This window comes from Thunnus albacares, chromosome 13 (assembly GCF_914725855.1).
Source record: "Thunnus albacares chromosome 13, fThuAlb1.1, whole genome shotgun sequence".
NCBI classification, from domain to species: Eukaryota; Metazoa; Chordata; class Actinopteri; order Scombriformes; family Scombridae; genus Thunnus; species Thunnus albacares.
This window is the reverse complement of record NC_058118.1, coordinates 19,994,025-20,016,019: the sequence shown is the minus strand read 5'-3', so window position 1 is coordinate 20,016,019 and position 21,995 is coordinate 19,994,025. Positions and strand designations below refer to the sequence as shown.

The window sequence follows — 21,995 nt, the reverse complement described above, 5'->3', positions numbered from 1 at the left end:
TTCAATCGTGCGGCTCTTTTAGGCTTTCGAAATGTGATTGGACTGAATGGATCAAATTCTGATAGTGAGACGAGTCATTTTGCGGGTGTTGTGATGCTCAAAAAAATGTATTTTTGGGCCCAATAGCGTCACGTGACGTTGTAATTACACGGTTTGGCCGCTATGTCAAATTGGCTTCACAGCCCGGCGCTGTTCCTGGGGGCTTGGTGTGCACAGTATGTTTTCAAGAAGTGGCTTTTTTGGCTTCATGCGCCACTGAGCAACTTTCATAGGAATTAACAGGGCGTCACCCCTGATGCTGTATCCAGTTCTCTTTATACATCCACGGCCTAAACACTATTTTATTTGATTTAAAACCCATAATACCATAATGAACAAGAGGCACTTGACAAATCATAATGATGAATTAAGCATCATAAAAGTTTAAGTATTTCCAATCATGCCAATTTGATCATCAATTAAGTTAATGAATACTGTACTTAGCCAATTTTTCTATGGGGTCATGCTTGTCTACACACAACACATCAATTGATATCATTTCTGCATCTCAAAACTGTAAGCACTTAACGTAGCTACACTCACATCCGTTTCCCTCATTAAGGAGAATGAATGATGCAAACTTGTGCAACAAGATACACCAAAACCAAAATCTGTTGTGTAAACTTTAAGCTTCTATAATTGTGATATCTTCTCTTTTTTTTAAGGCAAGATTGCTTGTTGGCACAGACAGAAAGACAAACAGACACACAGACACCAACATGACAACATAATGACATGTACAACAGGACAGGAAATAACATTTAATGCACTGTCAATACCATTAGCTTGCATGTGTATATTGACTTTATAAGTTTTTAATATGAACTTAATGATTCTGTTTCCCTGAAAACTCAAACTGGTTTAACTTATCAAGAAAGTACCTACTTAAAGTCCCATGAGTATTGATGTGGCATGTATATGCTCCAGTGCTTTTTTGTGTTTGGGAGAGGAGGAGAGACCTGTGGTTTCTCTCACACTATGCCTTTAATGTACTGTCTGCTTTCATTGCATGTTTGCGTCTTCACAATAATATAGGCAACAGCCTTCTTAGAGCTCCTCTCAATATCCTGAGGCTATGCTGTTTAACAAAGTGACAGCACACATGCATGAGTAAATTGTTTTTCTCTATATGAAGCAGCTCCCAGAGGAACACAGGAGAAACAGGTCGGTTCCAGCTTGCAAAATTGACGTGGTGTGCAAAAATCAAACAGCCCTCTGCCCCCTTCTGATACCTCATGTTGTGTTAGACTTCAGTGGAGAGTTAAACTACCGGTCTGCACTGAAAAACAGTGTGAGTAGAATGCATGAGGGAGAGAGAAGATGGGAGGGAGAGAGATTGAATTTGAAAGGACACACACGCTGCTGCCTCTTTCTTTCTCCTCCCTCAATCTCTCCTTTTATCCCTCTCATTTTTATCTCTCTTCTTCCCATGTCATCTTCTCTCTTTGCCTACCCAATTTTTCTGCCTCTGACAAATCTTTCTTTTCCAGAAATGTTTGCTCATCACTTTCCTCCTTTATGTCTTATCCTCGTAGCTCTCCCTGTTTGTCTCTTTCGTCCTCTTGATTGTCTCTCTCTTAACTCTTTCTCTCTCTCTTTCTCTCTCTCTCTTTGTCTGCTTCCAGTGTGTAGCGACAGCAGGGCTGCCATCCCACATATCCCCTTAGCTCCCTTGAGCAGCTGCCCGGTGCCCTCTGAGATCTCAGTTTTGTGGTTTTGTGTGCGTTTATGTATGTGTGCACATTATATGGCCAAAAGTATGTGGACATTTTTAAGCTCATTTGAGTTGTGCTCAAGCTTTACTCGGATCTTGTGAGCCTGACGAAATCTGTATTATGTCTACTGTTTGTACAGCAGATGAACAGTTAAATCAGGGTGCAGGTCACAATTTGAGGTTGCATATGTACCATACTGCAGCATCATGTTTATTTGAGAATGTTTGTGTGTCTCTGTGTATCATGAAGTACATTAATATTCCTCTTGATTAACATATTGATGAAAACATTACAGTCTTGTGTCTACTTGATTTATAATTCTCCTCCTCCCTCTGACATATACACACACAATGCTCTCTCTCCCTCTTTCCTCTTCGTATGTGTGTACATGTGTGTATGCCAATTTGTGTGAAACTGAAACTGACACTAAAGCCTATAATGAGACTTAATCAGTCATTCCGAAGAGGATTTTCCTGTACAGCATCAGATCCCTCTGTTTTATTTCATCCCATAGTTCAGAGAAGAAAAACAAAGAAACACATCATGTACATATCACAGTGCTTCAACTGACTCTGGCGATGTGGACTGAAAATAAAATGCACTTGTGCACTCACTCTCTATGCTGCATTTGTTAAAATAAATTAAGGTATGAGGTATTTTTCTTCTTTTTGCTCTAAAGCCTATCTAGGCAACAACTGTGAAACCTGCCTCTCGGTACTGCAACTCCTTTGATCTGTGCAGAAGTGATCCCAGAGGTTGGAGGTTTGGTTAAACCCCAAGTCAGAAGCAATTAACGTCTTGAATTTGGCACATTATGTCAAGTCAGGTCAACATGTGAGTCAACTGTCATGAACATACAGTATGTAAACAAAAGGGACTTTGAATTCCACCGCCACCTCGCTTCAATATAAATCAATTCTATATGAATGGATTAAAAATCTAATCAGAAAATGGATCTTACCATGTTCATCCAGTAGTATGTTGTCAGGTTTGATGTCTCTGGAAGGGGAAACACAAACACAGTACAGTGAGATTAGTATGTGTTGTTGTGTGTATGTGTTTGCGTGTATAGTGATTGGGGGGGAGGAGTGGGTCAAATCAGGATCAGATAGTATTTGAATGTAATTTCTGTCCAAATATTAAAAATTCTAATTCACAGCATTGTTTGCAGGACAAGGAGAAGTGGGATTTGCAAAATCTGGCAGAGATTTTTGATGGTCATAGTAAAACAAAATCTGTAAAGTAAGAATGTAAAAAAGCCAGTTTAGTATAATTTGTTATTACCTTAAACTACCTGTGTCCCTGATATTGTGAGCTTAAACATTTGGTAATCCAATCCCCAAGAAGCCCAGTGTAGTCATGGTTTGTGTGTGTGCAGCTGAGTGTGACAGAACAGACAGTGAACAGACAGAATCTGGGCTGCTGTACTGACCTTCACTCTGCTTGCTTCTGATCAGCTCTACTCATTTTTATGAAGACATTTTCTCATGACTCCAAACAGATTTTTACTAACTAATTAGTATGAGACTACATCACAGTGTTGTGTCTGCGGTGTGAAATAACAGGATTGGTAATTTGTTGAACAACTAGTTTATAAAATGTTTGCAGTCCATATGGTCAAAGTAGGAGGTAGGAGATGAGAGGTTTCAGTTGCCTAAAGTTAACTATAAGTTAGTTCATTTGGAATGATGTAACATTTTGTATCATACCTCCAACTTTTATCCAAATTAGACTGGTTGTGTAAAAAGCACAAACATTTATCAAAATCAGACCAGTCAGTGTCAGACTGAGATGACATGATGTCACATTCAGAACAAACATTTGCATAAGTTTTTGCCATAGGACAGAGTCCTTTAAAAATATGCTTCAAAGTAATAATCTACAAGTTACTTGATTTAAGTTGGTTGTTCTGATTTTGAAAACTTCTTTAGTAATGAGCACAAATGGCTTTGCTGTCTGTGCATTGCACTTCCCACAGTTCACCTGTAAATAAAACAGTGTGGGTAGTATTCCGATGTCTTATTTACTGCTGATGACGTTTGCGTTTCTGTAGGTGGCACTCTCCTCTTTGTCTGTTCTGCCATTGAGGTTACATTGCTCATATTAATTACCCAGTTCTCCTTCTACTTATTCTAAACAAACCACAGAGCATTTGTTTCAGGAAATGACCTACGCAAGACTAGATGAATAGATAAAAGATTTCTGAAACTGATTATAGGTCGACTTACTATTGTGTTCAACAATTTCGCCTCAGTGAAGGACAAAAATGGACATACAACACCTCCGACTGAAACTTTAAAATGGCACTCTGTCACACCAGTGTATGCCAGGTGTGTGATGAAAACAAATGAATGTCAAATACATTTGAGGGGGAGGAAGGGACAGCAGGTTAAGCTGTGGGAGTAGCTGAGACACCTGAGAAGAGGAACAGGTGTAGACTGAGGCTCTTCCCAAACTCACTGCTCCTGCTTGTTAGTCATCTTCCTTTGCATTTTCTGTTTTACTACAATTTTCAAGCAGATGTTTATTCCGCTGCACCTATTTTTCTATTTTTTATGCCATGTAAATCCAAATGACACATTGTTTTGGAAGACGCATCTGTTGTTGGAAGCAGTAAACTACCTGTACACTAAAAGATGTGTTGGATCGGGTCTTAAGACTTCAAAGATTTAAAAGATTTTATGAGGAAATGTAGTACAAAATTATAAAATGATTCCTATATATTACATTTTATTGAATACAGTGAAAACTGGCCATATTTTTTCTGTAAATGCAATTTTACACTTTCATGGAAATTTCTGTAATTTATTTTTTCTTTTTGGTAGAAAACAGTACTCAACAAAGTTAACTACTGAAGTATTTTGATGTTGATGAAAATGAGCCACATTCAGCCACTCATGCCTTCTTTGTTGTTGCGATTACACACATGATAAATGCACACTTCCAAATCACTTCACTTCTCATGAGTGTAAAGAACTCGGGATGAATAAATACTCATCACCATAGAAAGTGAATGTTATGGAGAGGAGAATGGACTTTAACAACAGATTTCAGTCTATACAATCCCAAATTGTTACACAGTGACATAAAGGCACCAGTAAAAATACCAAGGTCCCTGATGACAGTCAGATACTTCAAAGAACAGTTCAGTGACCGATGATGTCCCTCCTGGCCATTTTTTTAAATTCAAAGCCAAATTATTCTCTTCTCTTCTTTCATTTTCACTGATCTTTATCTGTCCTTGAAACTGTCACCTCTCTTTCTTTCATAACACAACATTATCAGACCTCCAAATATCATATGTGCTTATACATTTTTTGCATTTGACCTTTTTGGTCCCTACCACTGCCTACCAATACACACAGAAACATAGCCTCTCTACACACAGACAAGGCATGCGCAACCACACAAACTTGCAGTCTTTGACGGTGTCAGATTTAGATAATTACCATTCTCTCTTAAGATGTGCAAGTTCTTTTTTTTTCATCTCAACAGTCCATTTTCTTTATGCATGTGTGTGGCTGCAGACCTAAAGAGTGGAAGGGTACAGTGTGTTCTCAGCATCTCTCTGTTCTCGTCTCTGGAACGGCAAGACGATATTCAATATTCAGTGCCCTTCTCAAATGTTCCAGCACTTCATTTTCAGGGTTACCACATCCTCAAATTGACATAAACATTACAGAATGAAGACATTTAAGAAGTACCTATTGTGTGTACGTTAGCGGGGATGGCGAAATCAAGATGCTATTCTTAAGTGGACTCAAATGTGTGTTTTTGATTGCAGAGGTTACAATGAATGACTCCAATTACACCTACAACATTTGACCAGGGGTCCAGGAGCGAGGGATTGTTGCATTTTCAATGACCTGTTGTTAGAGACTTCTGTTGGAACAAAATCACACACCCATACAGGTTTTCAGTGAACAAAATGGACAATTGTAGCAGCACGTGAAACTTTCATGGCAGGACATTAATGTATTTTGGTGAATTACACCAAAATTGAGACTGTAACACACATATCATGTTTGCAGCAGTCTCAGCTGACAGTCAGCTCATTGTGCATCCGACAGCGAGCGTCTCCTCTAATTAAGTCTACTGCCCTGTAGGAACCCAGCATGTTTAGCATATCAAAGGCAAAGTTGACTTGTATTTTGTGTGTGCGTATGTGCATGTGTGTGTGCTCCTGTGGCACATTCAACCTGTAGCATGAAGCGTGGCTCTTTGGTGCTCTGGCAGACCGCCAGGTGCGGGTGAGAAAGGTCGACCATGTTACCCTTAATTAGCTGACATTTGCCTCAAAGGCTGGCATTAGGGGAGAGAGGAGGGGCATGTGTTGCAGCTAAAAAAGCAGTCTGTAAGTGAGAACAAGGAAGCTTCTTTTATGGCTAAAGGCCACGCTGCCATTGTGAAGCCACAGGACAAGGAGGGGCCGAGACAACTGGCTCAAGAGATAAAGCAAAGCAGTAAGGCTCATTAGGAGGTTGCACGTGGTAAAAGCCAAGCTGTAGAGGTGGTGGTGATGATGAGGGCCAAGACCGAACTGTTCCTCTGACAGTGTACATCCAAGAGCAACTTGACACCCTTTTTAGCTTGAACATGCCCCTGTCACATTTTTCAGCCTGGAGCTGTAAAGAAGTGAATTAATTGTGATATTGAATTAAGGTAATATCACCTAGTCCTGGCTAAAATTACCAAGTGACAGGATAGCTGATGTATCTTGAGTGCAAGCATGCAGATTTTTCCAAAATTTTTCCCAAAACAACACTATAGGTTGTAAATTCAGTTATCAAAAACAACCTATAGTTACGTTTGAGTGACAGACACCATCTAGTGGCCATAGTAATTATGACCCGGGGAAGTGACGCTGTTCAGATGATGCCAATATGAGGTGACTTCCTTGGGGAAGTGGGTTGGGTCGATGTCTAAATAGTTAGTTAGATGGCAAAAAGTGGCAAAAGATGCTGAAGACCACTGTTCGCTTCCCGTTTCCAACTGTGAGTGTCATGTTTTCAACTGCGAGTTGGGACATTTAAAAAAAAAAATTGTAACGTGTTGTTTACTGTTGCCAAGACAACGACTGTTGCCACGTTTAACCACGTTTCAAATGATCATTTTAGCCAAAACCATGATCTTTCCCTAACCCTAACCAAAGGGTTAGGGTCAACGTTGCCACACCACAGAACATAATTATTTTTTATCAGTGATTTGTAACGGTTTTGGAAAGCAGCATATTACGCTCCTATTTTGTTAAGCGACATAATATGGTTGTTAAATTTGGAGGACTTGTTGGTTGTTACATGACGCTGCCATGTACTTTGGAGCATGGAGTACAGTGCTATGTCACAGACATCTCACTTTTTTTTTCTTTTTAATTGCAACAGCATATAATTTCCATGTTAATAGATTTAATTAATAGTATAATGAAGTAAATATATGGTAATACTAACTCAAAAAGTGTATTTAGTGTTACATTGCTAAGTAAATAAATGAATAAATAAGCATCATGTTACAGGATGCAAAATAATGAGATTTATTTAAAACAAATGTAACAAATAGAAGAATAGATTCAGACACCGTCAATGGGCTCCGGCCTATATAAATAGGAGTTTTGCACTACAATAGTCAATAATTTATAAACCTCAGAGACTTATGAAGCCTATTCTAACAGTCACAATCAATACTCACAGTTTCTCAGTTACATTTAGATTAACAATCCATGAATTAAATTATATTTTCCTTTTATGGATGCTGACATAAAAGAATTACCAGGCAACTACTAACTAAAGTCTCTCTATCACAAATAAAGTCTTAATGGAAGTAGGTCAGACAGTTCTGTAATGATGATGTCTGGGGAAAAAGCAGTGTTAATATTCACAGGATCTTTTTTTTTTCTTGAGTCGGCATTGAAAACAAACTTCAGTGTTTTTCACCTATGGCTGTTTTTTTAATGACCTCATCGTTGCAACTACAGGAAGGTTCTGATTATGTATTTTAAAAACATCAGAAAACTGTTAAAGTTTTTTTAAACAATGTTTCACTTTTGTCCATGTTATGTATATTAGGATGTAGTGAGTTTTTGGTGGTGCTGTTTTGTCTGTTTGTCTTTTTTATTTGTATCTGTGTTGTTTCTATTACACTGCGGCCAAAAGAATCAAGTGAATTAACCCGCATAACAGTATCATCTATTTCTACAAAACAGTAAGAGAGAACACTTGAGTAAGCACGCTTACTTGACACCCACTTATTGCAACTGGTAGTCTGTCTCCTGTGTATTAGCCTTGATAACTGCTATGCAGCATCTATTAGTGCTGAGAAACAGATGGGTCTGTTGCAGCCCCGGTCACACCAATGCTGTGAAGATGGGACTGTTTGGCTAGGTGACATGTCAACCATCTGTAAGCGTTTACCACTTTGAACGGGATGCTTTCAGGGGTGACACAACAAATAGGCGTATGAGATGACACGGTTACACTGTTCTGTCATTTGGTTCAGATAAAATGTGGCCACAAAAAAAAAAAAAGTTAGGAAACAGTGTTTCCCTTAGGTTGAGTGGTTTGGCCTGGCTGGGGCGGGGGGGGGGGGCTGTTCTCTATTCTCTGTTTAGCGTCGTCAGGTTAGGCTAACTCATTGTTGCTAATTCGGAGCTAACCCCCTTCAGTTTCCAGCAGTTGGGGAAACAACAGACAAGACTTTTCTTGGTCTTGACAAGCTGCAGCATTTATTAACTGACACACTGTAGTCTGCATATTTACTGTCAGATTGACAACTTACTAACTAACAACAACTAATGTTGAAAGTAAAGTTAGGCTTTGCTGTCCGCTTCCTGACTCATTTTTAAAGAGAGAGAGAGCACCAGTGAGAGAGAGAAAGTGAGAGCAAGAGCAGCAGTGGTCGAGCGAGCTAGAGAGTGAATGAAGAGAGGGAGTGCTGGTAGAGAATGCCGGTGAATCAGATCAATAAAACGTTATTTTCTGATTGTTTCACAGAGGTTACGTTCCGGAGGACAAATAAACACACCCACACCCCCACACACCTCCGCTCAACCCTGCCACTGAACGCTGCGCCGCCTGATTTAGTCTGAATACGGCCTTACTGCTGACCTTTTCCTCTGCTCTGCTCACATTCACTGTCACTTTTCTGACACTCGCTCTCTTGCTTAACCACTCACTCGCTTACATACTGCCCTATTCCTTAAAAGGAGTTACGCTACCTGGAGTTTCCCAGGCAACGACACATATGTTGACTCGTGTTTCGAAACAGCACTGCTCAGAGGCTCCCAGGCGCTATTGATTTCCGAATGAATGGATATTTGGCATTATTTTTGGCATTTAAAAAATTTTTTTGGCCTGGCGGGGGTTTTTGTTGGCCTGGTGGCCTGACAGGCCTGTACAATTATAGGAGAAACACTGAAACACTTAAATCAGTAAACCTCATTAGTAGTATCTGTCATTCTCATTGTCTTGTCACTGCAGTAGTAAATGAAATTGTAGCTCTTTTAGCTGCACGTTTTCCAGTCTGATTCTCAGATTTTCTGATTTATTTTTTTCCTCACCTTTTTCACGTAAGAGTAAAAAGTGAAGAAAACATGATAATCCACAGCAATTTAAACATTAATTGACAACTCTGCATGAATCATTTTGCCAAAAAAAGAAGAGAGGCAGAGAGACAGGGAAGGGGGGAGATATAAAGTTGATGTATAAAATTTATAAAGATAAACTTAGAGGGAGAGAGGAGAAAGGGTAAAAGGGATGATGTGAGGCAGAAAGGAGGAGAGGAGACAGCTTTGTCTAAGCAGAAACTGGAGGGAAGGCAGACAGCAGCTGGGATGAATTGGGAGAAACCGTTTGATACAGGACTGAGAGGGAGGAGGTAAAACTAAGCTAGTGAGCAAGACAGCTATTCATTTATTGAGTGAGAGAGATAAAGAGCTATATGAATACACTGGGGGGGGCGGTTGAAAGAAGAAAGAATATACAATGCTATACTGTACTGTAGGGACACTTTGAGAAAATGAAGTTGAGAGACGATGAGATGGCTTGGGCCAGAAAAGGGAGATTTAGAGAGCTAAGGCTAAATTAAAGGTAGAGAGTACAAAGTAGGGTAAAAAGGGATGACGTGATCAAAAGAAAAAGGAGGTAAAAAAATTGGGGATCTTTTGAGTAAGGAGTGAGAGGAAGGGCTGGGAGAGCTCAGTGCAAGCTGATCCCCTCAGCTTTTCTCTCGGTTGACTTGCCCTACAAGCTATTAGCAGGATCTAATGGCCTCATTACAGCCTGCTATCAAAGGTAGAGGGGTAACTGAAACCTGTACCTGGTCATAGGATACTGCGCTGATACTAGAGTGGGCCAACACACCTGAGAACGAAGGCTTATACACACACACAGGTCACGCAACCACACTTAGATAATTCAAATAGCTCATGAAAGCATACAGGCTCACGGGCATCCACCACAGAGGCCAATACGAACACACACACAACAAAGTAAGACACAGTTCCCTTCCATTAGATGTGAACTGCGAGGCAGTAAGAACACTCAGGGGATTTTCTGATAATACTGCCAGATATTCAATCACCATATGAGGATAAAAACACCAAGACACATTCTGTCTGTCTACAAATCAGTGTCCCAGTTGTCGTCTGTGAAGCGAATCCAGATATCTTTTTACTTAGGATTTTATTTTCTGCAAAACAGCCATAGTTGTCAAATTTTGTCTAAACATAAACAGCTGAATAAAATCCATCCTATCTAAGAATATTTAAACAAGATTACAAATCTTACCATATTTGATGCCAGCTTTTGAGGCTTGATAGTTTTCAATACTCTTTCAGATAGGACTGAGATTTGATACCCAGCCCTTGTTTATTCTTTGTCTGGCTTTTGTGTTTTCTAGCTTTGGGCAAAAATGAAAAATGGATGGATCTTTAATTTAGAGGTTTTCCACTCTAATTCCATTAAAAAAAATCCATAGCTGCCACAGTGAAAATGGTGTTATTGGTTTTCTGGGCGTAGATTGCAGGCAGTTTAATCAGAGGCTTTTTCATGGCTCTACTTGCTTTAGTAGCTCTCTTCTCTACTCCAGAATAAAAGCAGAGAGAGCTGTTACAGAGGAGAGTAGAGGAGCTCTGGAAGCCCCAGAAAGCCCACAGCTCAGCTGCACCACACACTCAAAACAAGCAGCACACACATAAACACACATGAACACAGATATGCGGTCGCACAGTGCATAGAAATATGCATGCACAGTGGAGATGCACACAGTGTCAGAATCCCTCAGTTCTAAGTGCCCACGCCCACCAGCCATCCAAGAGCAAGTCAGACAGCCGCTTCCTTTGAACGTGAATTGAAAGCCCAACTAGACCCACAGAGGCTAACAGCTCCACTCCACAAAAACTGCTGCATCTCTCCTCACCCTTTCTTCTTTCTGTTGACGAAAAGCATCTCTGACCAGTGTGAGAATGGCACAGGTGTACACGTGTTTGTCGCTGTGTTGTGTCGCATATGGGTAAACACTCTGTGTGTCTATTAGTGTGTGCAGTAGGACAGTAGCAACTCTTTGAGCTGAGAGATGTTCATTACTTATTCTTTAACACATATTGAGTGTAGCTGGTTGATCAAGTCGGGTTTGACAAGTCTGAAGTCTCATTTGGAGACGGCTTTTGGGAGACAGAGTGCGCCGAGCACACGCTGAAAGCAGCCAGTCGGCACTAAAAATCCAAGGCCAAAACTCACATCACAATTACAAGTGATGAATAATTCACTGAGTCAGAAACATTCAAGGAGTGTTACAAAAAATGTCAGCTCTCTCCACCCTCTTTGCCTGCCTCTTTGACTCTGTATCTCTACCTTTATCTCTTTCTTTCTGTCTCTTAGTTTTCCTTTCAGACTGCCAAAGTCTCTCTTTCTATCTTCTACAGGCAGACACGTGAGTTAGATACACAAGTAGGCAATTAGTGGCCTTTTTGGAGCAGACTTGCTGGTAAACACTCTATCATGTTCAGAGCACAAACCTCCTCCCATTGGCTAATCTGCTGTTGTGAGCTGGGTTGAGCTGAGGGAGATTTTCGTCAACGATAATGCTCAATTCACCATTTTGTGGTTGAAATCAGAAAGCTGGCAGCAGCTGGCACCTTAATCTGCATTTATGAAATATGAGCGTATAATTTCCCCCTCCCTCCTTCCTGGTTCTTCTTTTTCTTCTTCTGCTGAAATAAAACATTAACACACTCCATGAATAAAGAATACTTCACTTGAAGTCATGACAGATGCTCCCCATTTCCAGCAGCTGATGGAAAGTAAGAGTAACGACTTAGTCTTACTCCATATATGCAATTTGCAGTACTGTATGCTATCTTTTCATTTTAAGAGCTATCCATGATAAGATCCACTAAGACAGTTTTTGTGTTTTCATTCACCTTCAATTAAGAATGGTGAATCAAGACCACATTCCCTTTTGGCAGCTTGGCTAAAGGCCTCTGGAGAAGAAGGGCAAAAAGGAGCAAATAAATTATTTGAAGCCCAGCTATGCTTTGTGCCACTCCCTCAGAGAAAAAGACAGACGGAAAAAACCTTGCACAACCGAGACCAAGAAATGAGGATAAGGGAAAGAAGAGCATGGGAAAGAAATTCAAGTACAGTAGGTAGAGAAAATAGCACAAGATAGGAATAAGGGGGAGCAATAATGAGAGGGATTATGAGAGAAAAGTACTGTACACACTCTGCGTATGTGTGTGTGTGTGAGAGAGAGAGAGAGAGAGGAAGGGAGACCAGATGTGGAGTAGAGATCAGAGCTTGCAAAAGAGACTCCTTGGCTGAGATGCTTCACTTCATTTGATATGAAATAGGAATTTGAATAAACAGACCTGAACGTTAAAAAAAGCATTATTTGTGTGCTGTTTTCAATTATAAATTAATCAAAGAATAAGGCTGGTGTTATCCTATATCGTTCTAATGGTTAACAAATTTTATAGGAAGACCAGAACACTCAATGCGTTAGTCAGTCTCTCAGGACTTTCCCCAGCCAGTTTGTGGCAGTCAGCCCCAAGCCCATTTGTTCCCACTGAATGCGAAAATCTTTAAAAATGGGTCACAAATATATAGTTTTATATTTGACTAGTGCTAAGTAGATTGAGCTGGGGACTGTAGTTTTTAGCAAAATGTTACTCAAACAGGAGGAAAATAGTGCATTTGTTGAGGATTATTTTCAGCTGTGGATTAATACACATTTTCTGCTCATTTACAGCAGGACAGATATGTGGGATTGACGCAAATTACACTACACTGGCCATGTTCAAGGTTATGAAGGAAAAATGTTACCCAGTGCAAAGACTAGATCACTGGAGCATTTTCAGTAGTTTTTGGACAACAATGGAGCATTATGGTACTGAGAAATAAGCAACACAGACAATACTTTTTAGTAGGATCAGTTTATTATTGGCTTTGGTCTTTTCATTGACCATCGAAAAAGTTTGAACTTTTCCAGCCTTATGTTTTTTTATTAAACTGCTACTGTACTTGAAACCGTCAACACATTATGAAAAATAACAATTGTTCATTGCTTAAATTACTGCTTTTCAAATTTGTGTAGATACAAAATAAAAATAGAAATTGCATAGCACAGGAAAAGCTACTATACTTTCTATAAAAACTCATAAAAGCCCACACATTGCAATAGCAACAAAGTATTATACTATCTTCTTAAAGTATCTTATAAATGATTAGTTTTATTCAATTAGTGTCCATTTTCAATGGATTGTTTAACTGTTTTAAAGACTGTCTGAACTTTGTGCAACACATTGATGCTTCAAACCAGTGTACTACTACATGAACGTTTGGAGTGTACATGCTTCTCTGTGAGATTCCTCACCACAGTTAGGATTCGCAAAATGAACTTCCACTTTAACTGGAAAGTGAGGTCCGTCCGCAGGATCTCTATCCATCTCTGTCAATATGATAAGAGCTAACCAATTGGTCCCTTAACGACTTTCATGGGCAGCATGTTTGATAAATGAAACTGAGGCATATTAACTTGTTAAGAGCATCTGCTCGCTGGCAACATGCAAGTCGTCTGAGGATCCCAAGAGGCACCCAGATGCATCGGAGGATTCATCCAGATTTAAGTGTTGTTGATGTCATAGAGGCTGCGCACAATCCTTACAACTCAGACACAAAAACACACATATACATATGCCTTTCCATGTCACACACACCTGCCATTTATCTTTCCACTTGTTTGGAGAGACTCATCAAGTCTCTGAAGATGCCATCTAACTGACACTCAGTCTGTTGTTAATAATTCAAACTCCTCAGAGGCTTTAGTGTTAAAAACACTCACTAACCAACTCTAAATTACAGTAAGTTGAAGCAGATATATGACACCTCTTAGGTTGATCATGTTCTGAGCCTGATGTGTCAAAATGCAAATACATGTTTAAGTTGAGAAAATATTTTTTCCCACCACAAAAGAATTATATAGAGGAGACGAGACTAGCAGTAGTATAACAGTAGTAGTATTACATATCATATATGGTGGAATGTAATGTAATAAATGTATATGTGACTATGAAAACATGGGTTAAATTTTCATGGTGGTATGGTAGGAAGTTTTACACTGTGAGTGAAGATTATTCATTTCTGGTTTTAGCATGATGAAAACAAGAAGGCATAATTGTAGTTATTATAGCATGGACCTAATATATAGTTTTGGACATAACTTCAATGGTTAATAATAATATTGTACTCACTAGGTTAATTGCTGAGATCTTGGAACAGAGCAGAATGCCTTAAAAGAAATCTATGAAGGCATAAAACATTGGCTGTCAAACAATTGCACAGCATTTCTAGATTTCAACAATTACTTGGAAGAGTGCAATATATCATAACCAATTCAGAAGATGGACACAAGCATGAAAATAAGACCCAAATTGTAATAAACCAAAATTATAAATAATATTTGTGTATCTCTAACATTAAGCATCAAATGACAAATGCAAACACATAGTATTGTTTAAAGATGAATATAATCACTTCTAAGACATTTTCCCACGTTTTAGTTTTCAAATAAAATCCATTTCCACTTAATAACACAGTAGAATTAAATTAAATTCCACCTTGCATCATACTTCATGCTCAGAGGCTTCTCTATGTCCCATGATGACGCTACCCTATCTTTTATTTTCCATCCAGGCTCTGTCAAGATGAGCCAAACTGCTGTTGTTAACCTCATTGCTGCTCTGTCTCTACTCTCCTGAGATTGTTCATACTTGCCATACAGTGGCATACAGTGCAAGAGCTCATTATTGAAAATAATTAGCAATACTAAAAACAGAGATGTCTGTTGTCATCACTGCTGTTGTTGTGTTATTATGGATTCCAATATAGACACAGATTTCTCTCCAAGATCTTTACCTTTTTCTCAACTACACCAATCGTCATATCTGAACTTAATGATTTCCAAGCTAATAAAGTGACATACCTAAAATGAACCTATGTGTTTATCAAAAATCCCAGTGTTTCTGCCCAGAACCCAGGTGGGATCCACAGACTCTAGCCATGTAATTTTTTATGCTGATGATACCAAATAATTTAAAGCTTGTTCTATACTCTACTCTACTATACTAAAAGACAACATAACAGCACAAACCTTTGGTGTTCCTACTCTGATTCATTAAAGTTCCACTTACTAATAATTTTAATAACATTTGTGATGGTTTAAACTTTAAAGAAACATTCCAATTTAGTACTTGTAAATATGTAATTTGTTCTCAGGCATGTCTCTCAAAGACTTTTTTTTAATCTTAGTGAGACTATTTGAATAATTAAAGCTACTGTTGCCATTTAGCCATAATGCTGAACCAAACTACTTAGTCATGATCAAACTCGTAACTAACATAATTACTGTATCATCTTGTTGCATGCAATTAATGTCATTATCATCATTGCTAACCTCATTATCATCAAGATCATCAAAGACCAACGGAAGGAGAGTGCATACATCCTGCATATACACACGTATACACAGGTGCATACTTACACAAACATAAATGCTTTCTGAAGGCGTTAAGTGCATTCACTTGCCCTACCGAAGTCTGCACGTCCACATCTGAGGGAGGAAATTATATATTCAATTTCCATAGAGATGAGCTGAGAGTTACTTTCAGCCTCTCTTCCTATTTGAAGCTAATGAATGCAGATTGAAAAGATGTTGATTCTGTCTAAACAAACGCCCCCAACACCTGCACATCAACTGGCAAGTCTGTCCTCTCCAGCACTAAAATAGAAAACATAATTTAAATATTCATATCCCTCAATGGACTGAATGAATAAGCAAATTAATAATCCATTCCATTTATTTCCCCCTCTCTGTCCTACGGAGGTTTAAATGCGTGGACAAGAGCAAGTAGTCTGCTTTACGTTAAATGGCGTAATTTGTTATCTGGGGGTGTGATGAATTAGTGTTCTCTATTGCAGTGATGTTTCTTATTAGTCATGATCTGGAACGGCCTCTCTCTATGGTTATCTCTTTGCTCAGTCACCAGAGTGGAGGAGTAAGTTAAAGCAGTGGCTGGAACATGGCCACCACAGTGCCTCAGATATTGGAGCAAAGCACTATTTATATCAGCGTGACATGTTTGATTCCCACTGAGGTCGTGCATAATAAAAATGTATGCACTAACAGTTCTTTAAGGGTCATTAAAAGACAGAAAGTATACAGTATGTTGTGTGATGGTACTGGTTTATGCATATATCTGTTAATGTTAAGTAACCTTTGTGTCATAAAAATTACACTCTCACTAGGAAATGTAATCCTGCCCAGATTCAATTTTTTATTGACATCAGCAAATGTTGATTTTGAGTGAATTTTCAAAATGCTCATGAATGTAGAGTCAGGAAGTGTAACCATTTGAAATATTTAATCAAAACCACAGTCATTCCCTAACCATAACAGAGTAGTTCAGTAGCCCAAAACTACTGTGTATTTTCATATAAAAGCCAGTGTTCAAATAATAGCTGTGGCCAGCACATACAAATAAGAACCAGTTGCTAAGAAAAGCCAGACAAAAAAACAAACACTGAGAGGGGTAGAATTACCAGTAGCCTACTTCAGTGGCTCAAATGGTAAATTTAGCATAATGTACATTTCCACAGCACTAATTCCATTGATACAAGTCATGTTACAAAGTTCAGGAACTGAAGATGTTTTCCTACAAAATGTATTTGGCAAATCAAATTAGATGAATAAACTTAAAAATACTTCTAAATCTGCATTATGAGAGATAATATGAATAAGATTTGTTGCAAGTAAGGAAGTCTCACCTCGTTAGGGCCTCCGGAAAAGCGAACAGTTTTTAATTTTTTGCTCACTCATAGTATTTTGGCAGTATAATTGGATATCACATGCTCATTTCAACAACTTAAAATAATAACATTGGGTTGTAGCCATATCTTTCTTGGCCACGCACGTCTGTTTCTTTGCAGTAGCAGCAGATATTTCTGCCTAAAAAGCACTTAACCTGCATTTTACAAATTAAATAAGGCATCGACACAGCAGCATAGACAGAACTGGTGCATTTTATGATGGCCATAGTCTGCAGCTCAGGGTAAACTGTTGTGTCAGGTGTGACCTTCATGTCAAGACAGGTTGACCTTTCTGCCCAGTGATGGAGCAGTTGTATTAGAAAATAATATGAAAATAGACAGCCAAGGAGAAAAGAACACCAGGATACTTGATGCTCAAACTCTATGATGGTGAAAAGTAAGGGAGGGACAGACAGAGGGAGGACATTTACTGTGGCGGGAATAGAAATAATGGGACAATGAGACAAAGACTATTTGTATAGAAAGAAGTGGCAGCAAACCTTTTTCTGCATTATTAAAGGTTATTAAATAACCTACTATATATTAAACCACAGAAAAATGGGTTTAGAGGAAGGAACTCATGAGAAAAAACATCTCACCTGTGTATGATGCGCTTGGTGCAGAGGTATCCCAGAGCCAAGGCCAATTCACAGACGTAGAGTTTGACAGTACTCTCCGAGAAGTGGACGTTCTGCTGGAGGTGATAGCGCAGGTCTCCTCCCAGGAGCAAGTCCACTACCATAAACATGTCCTCCTCATCCTGGAAGGAGTACCTGTAGGGGAAGATGGACAGGAGTGAAGATTGACAATGCCAGATGGATGGCAAGTAGTGGTGAGGAACATATGGTGCAGATAAAAGAGATTTGGCAAAGAGAATGAAGAGGAGTGGCGAAGATATGGACATACAAGGGAGGAAGAGGGAAGAGAGAGACATTTAATCAGAACAGAGGGGGAGAAGAAATCAGAAATGGATATGAAAATGACAGTGGTGACAGAAAGAATGAGAAATGAGGAAAAACAAAGTCAAGCAGCGGAGGGGGAGGTTTGAAGGGAAAGTAAATATGGAGATGTGGATGTTGCAGGAGAAGAAGAGGAGGAGGAGGGAAGTAAGAGGAAGCAGAAGATTGTGATGAGAGGAGAGGAAGAAGCAGAATGACAATGAAAGTTAGAAGATGGTCACAAATAAGAATCAAATATTCAACAGTAAACAGTCCAGAAAAGGGTTTTGAGTTGTGGGAACCCATGCTAGGGGAATGTGAACTGTCTAACTCAGTAGAAGGTTGTTTTTCTAAATTTTTTCCATCCTAACTTTTTGGATAGCTGCAACGTTGAAGATACAACAGTTTTACTGAACAGAAATGAAAGAGGATGACAAGTGCAAATTGAACTCATGTCAGCCTTGTGCTCCTCAGGCAAATCAACCTTATAAAACAGCATGCAAGACCTCAGTACAAAAGATTTGACAAGAACAAATGGTTCAACAAAATTACCCATCAGTGTTTCAACCCCATGATCTCAGAAAACACAACCTCAGGAGCCTCCCAGGGTCTCCGAGGGTTGATGCTGCTCTGCTTTGTATGACTTACAAGCAGAAGAAAAACACTCATCACACTCTTTCACATTGCAGAGGGAGCACATATATATTGGCTGAGTCATGCCTCAGGCAATGCTCATTATTCTGTCTTCAAGGCTAACAAGTTAAGAAAATCCTTTATCACTTTGTACTGAAGTGGCTGTGGTCGTTAGGAGACAGATGAGACAGGCAACACAGTGTTACAATTTGAACATGTTTTTGACAGCTTAAAAAGACACCTGCATTTTGACAGGATGGAGACTTTGTAAACTATGTAAAAACCTATTTATTCTACATCATCTTCTGTCTCTTCATCTTTATCTGGATTGTTTGGATTGGATTTATTAATGCAAATTATGAAGGGAAGAAAAAAAGCTGTACACTCAAATATTCCATGATGCTAACGAGCTTGATGTAGGAAAACAAAAGTCAATATATCATCTGCAAATTTTAAAATACCAAAGATAATCATCACAGCTGGTTTCCACGACAAAAAACAAGGACAGTCAAAACAGAGAAAATATCATCTGTTGTGATTACATTAGTGATCAACAGATTATCCACGTTTATTTATTTATTTTTTTACATTACATGAAGTGATGTGCACTGTGTTATTCAGCATTTATATGTCCTCTATCCCTCCAGCATTGCTGGAGGGATAGAGGACGATTCTAGCTTGATAACTGAGCACAGTTCTGCATCTACTCAGCAACATTGTCTGCTCAGATGGCTCCCTGCCCTGATTCTATCTCTCTTTAGGGTAAGCGGGTTTTCCATCAGTCTGGCAAGTGTCTTGCCATTTCATTAAAGCAGACCAGTACATCTATTAAATATTCTTTGTGCCAGTGTGTGGTCCAAAAATCTGGCAAGGAAAACTTAACTGCCTCCTTAGGTGTCTCCAACAGGGAAAGTGGCAGAAAATGTCACTACTTTTTTCATGAATTAAATAACATCTGTATTAATTAACTTTAAAAAAATTTTCAGTGCTGAATATTGAATTTTGTATTAGGTTGATTTCAGTGCATACTGTATTGTAGCCTGTATTTGCGTGTGTGTGCCTCAATCCCCAATCCCCTATTAGTGTGTGAGGGAATGTCTGGGTGGCAACGCTACTTGTGTTCATCCATCAATCAGGCACTGGCATGCACAGCAAGCCTGTATCAGCATGCAGCCCACTACTTCCCCATTTGAGAAGCTATTGCACAAACCGCCATTGATTTTACATACCAAGTTTTCCACCGGGGCCAAACTCCCCCCTCCCAACCAAAGGATGAGCCAATTAGTCTTTCCCACAAGAAACAAATTTATGCAAAAAATAATATTTAAAAAATTGCACCAGCCAACATTTCGTGGCTTGCCTAAAGTGTTGCTCTGTGAATTATAGTCTGCAACACAACGTCCTACATCTGCAAGTTCTGATCTTCTCTAAAATTGGAGAACACTACCGACACACTTCCAATATAGGTTTCTATGTTGACTAGTGCATTTTTCTTTCTGCACAGGATCCTCAGGGGTTTCTACTGGCAAATATGTCTCTGTGCAGACTATCATCTTGGCTCAAACTCAATGCTCAATGACCAAGGGAGGTTTTTTGCCACACTGGTGAACTCTCTTCCTGGAGGCCCTTGTCCACTAAATTGTAGGTGGTGCTTTTCAGCACTGGATGGATGGGGATTGATTTAGCTGACTCCAAACTGTCTGCTAAGGCTCAGATAATGCTGAGACCACTTAACATCTGATTGCCACTGGCCTCAGAGTGTGGAAAGACTATCTATGAGATGTCCATCCTGAAGACGCATACACATTCACAATGAGGAGCATTATAGGGAAAATGTCAGTATTTTTCAACCTGGACCGTATTTTCCCATCTTATTGTGTCTAAGTGACTAATGGGGACAACAATTTTTGAAACTGGTCCAGTATTGAGCGAGAGTGCTGCAGCCAGCAGCTGCGAAACAGGTTGCAATGTAATCCAATGGGGTAATTGCGCACCGTTAATGTACGTCCACTAAAAGTGCTTGTTTTTGCCACTGACAGGCTCAGATTGTTATTATAAATGTCTGATAACATTATGGAGAGGACCGTACAGAGAAGTAAAACTTTTTTCTTTACCTTTCGCTTGATCCAGTTTGTTTGTTATTGTGTCTCACCAAGTCTCGCTCAAGGAAAAGTCTCACTCTGAAATCTTGCAAGAGTTGTTGTAGAAATCAGCTAAATATTCAGCCATGACTTTGAAAATCTTTTGGATAACATTAAGCTACACTTTCTGTTCTCCAACATGACAAACTCCTCCTGGTACTCCTCTCCAGCTCTGTCATGGCTGAATATTTAGCTGGTTTTGACAACAACTCAATTCTCGCAAGATTTCAGAACTGAACTTCTCCTTGAGCGAGCCGGCTGCAGTGCTCTCGCTCAGTACTGGACCAGTTTCAAAAACTTTTGTCCCCTTTAGTCACATGGACACAAAAAGATGGGAAAATAAAATCCAGGTTGAAAAAGACCAAGATTTCCCTTTAAGATACACAAGAGCATACACACACATATGGTACAGTTTTCCTTCCTTCTAAACTCCATGTTAAAATTATAACATGCATGCATTATTAAACATTATTATGAAATAACTTAAACCAGAGGGAATACATGACATCTTAAATTTGAATGAGTTACTCTATCTGAATCACACAGATGCACAGGCATACACAAGCACAAACAGCACATAAACAAGCTATTCTATACCTAAGAATATCAGTTTTAAGGACAAAAGAAATGAAGAGGGTGGCCCTGTCCACTTAAAAGTGCACTATACTATAGAGCTGAATGGATGGGACCAGCTGCAATATTATCAATCATACAAGCAGCAATGCCTATGCCACACCTAACCTCAGGTTCTCAGTTATTCTATGTGGGTGTGCCACAAGAAAGGGACAGTGTAACGGGATGATACAAATGGTTTTTAATGTTCTGGAAAGAATTTAAATAGCATTCTGAATATAGTTACTGTACAAAGCTAAGCTAAGATCTGTTAAATCAGAATGTGTTGTATCTTCAATTATTATTCTATATAGAGGCTTAAGGAAAATGCATATAAAACCCATACAAACCCAGTTTTCATATTACAGAGAACCATATTAATTATCACCAAATTCCATGATAAAATTGATAACGTTAAAATGTAATGATCTGATTGATTATAGCATTGCATGATACAAGCCATGTATAAAGCATATAAAAATATACTACCACCAAATAAGTGAGAGAAATAAGTATTATCTTAAAGGAATTTCAAAACAATGTCAACAATAAGCTTCAATC

The 21,995-nt window shown here is 39.1% G+C and overlaps 1 protein-coding gene and 1 long non-coding RNA gene across 4 annotated transcripts in view; one reads left to right on the top strand and one right to left on the bottom strand.

The window, feature by feature from the left end:
- stk32a (serine/threonine kinase 32A) overlaps positions 1-21,995 on the bottom strand; it is a 78,052-nt gene that overhangs the window by 25,518 nt on the left and 30,539 nt on the right. For all 3 annotated transcript variants that reach the window (XM_044369958.1, XM_044369960.1, XM_044369959.1), the window contains 2 exons: positions 17,710-17,883; positions 2,716-2,753 (listed from right to left, as the gene is read on the bottom strand). In XM_044369958.1, the coding sequence (XP_044225893.1) occupies positions 2,716-2,753; positions 17,710-17,883 (212 nt within the window). The remainder of the gene's footprint in view (positions 1-2,715; positions 2,754-17,709; positions 17,884-21,995) is intronic.
- LOC122995035 overlaps positions 1-21,995 on the top strand; it is a 62,618-nt gene that overhangs the window by 27,441 nt on the left and 13,182 nt on the right. The gene's annotated exons all lie outside the window — the stretch shown is intronic.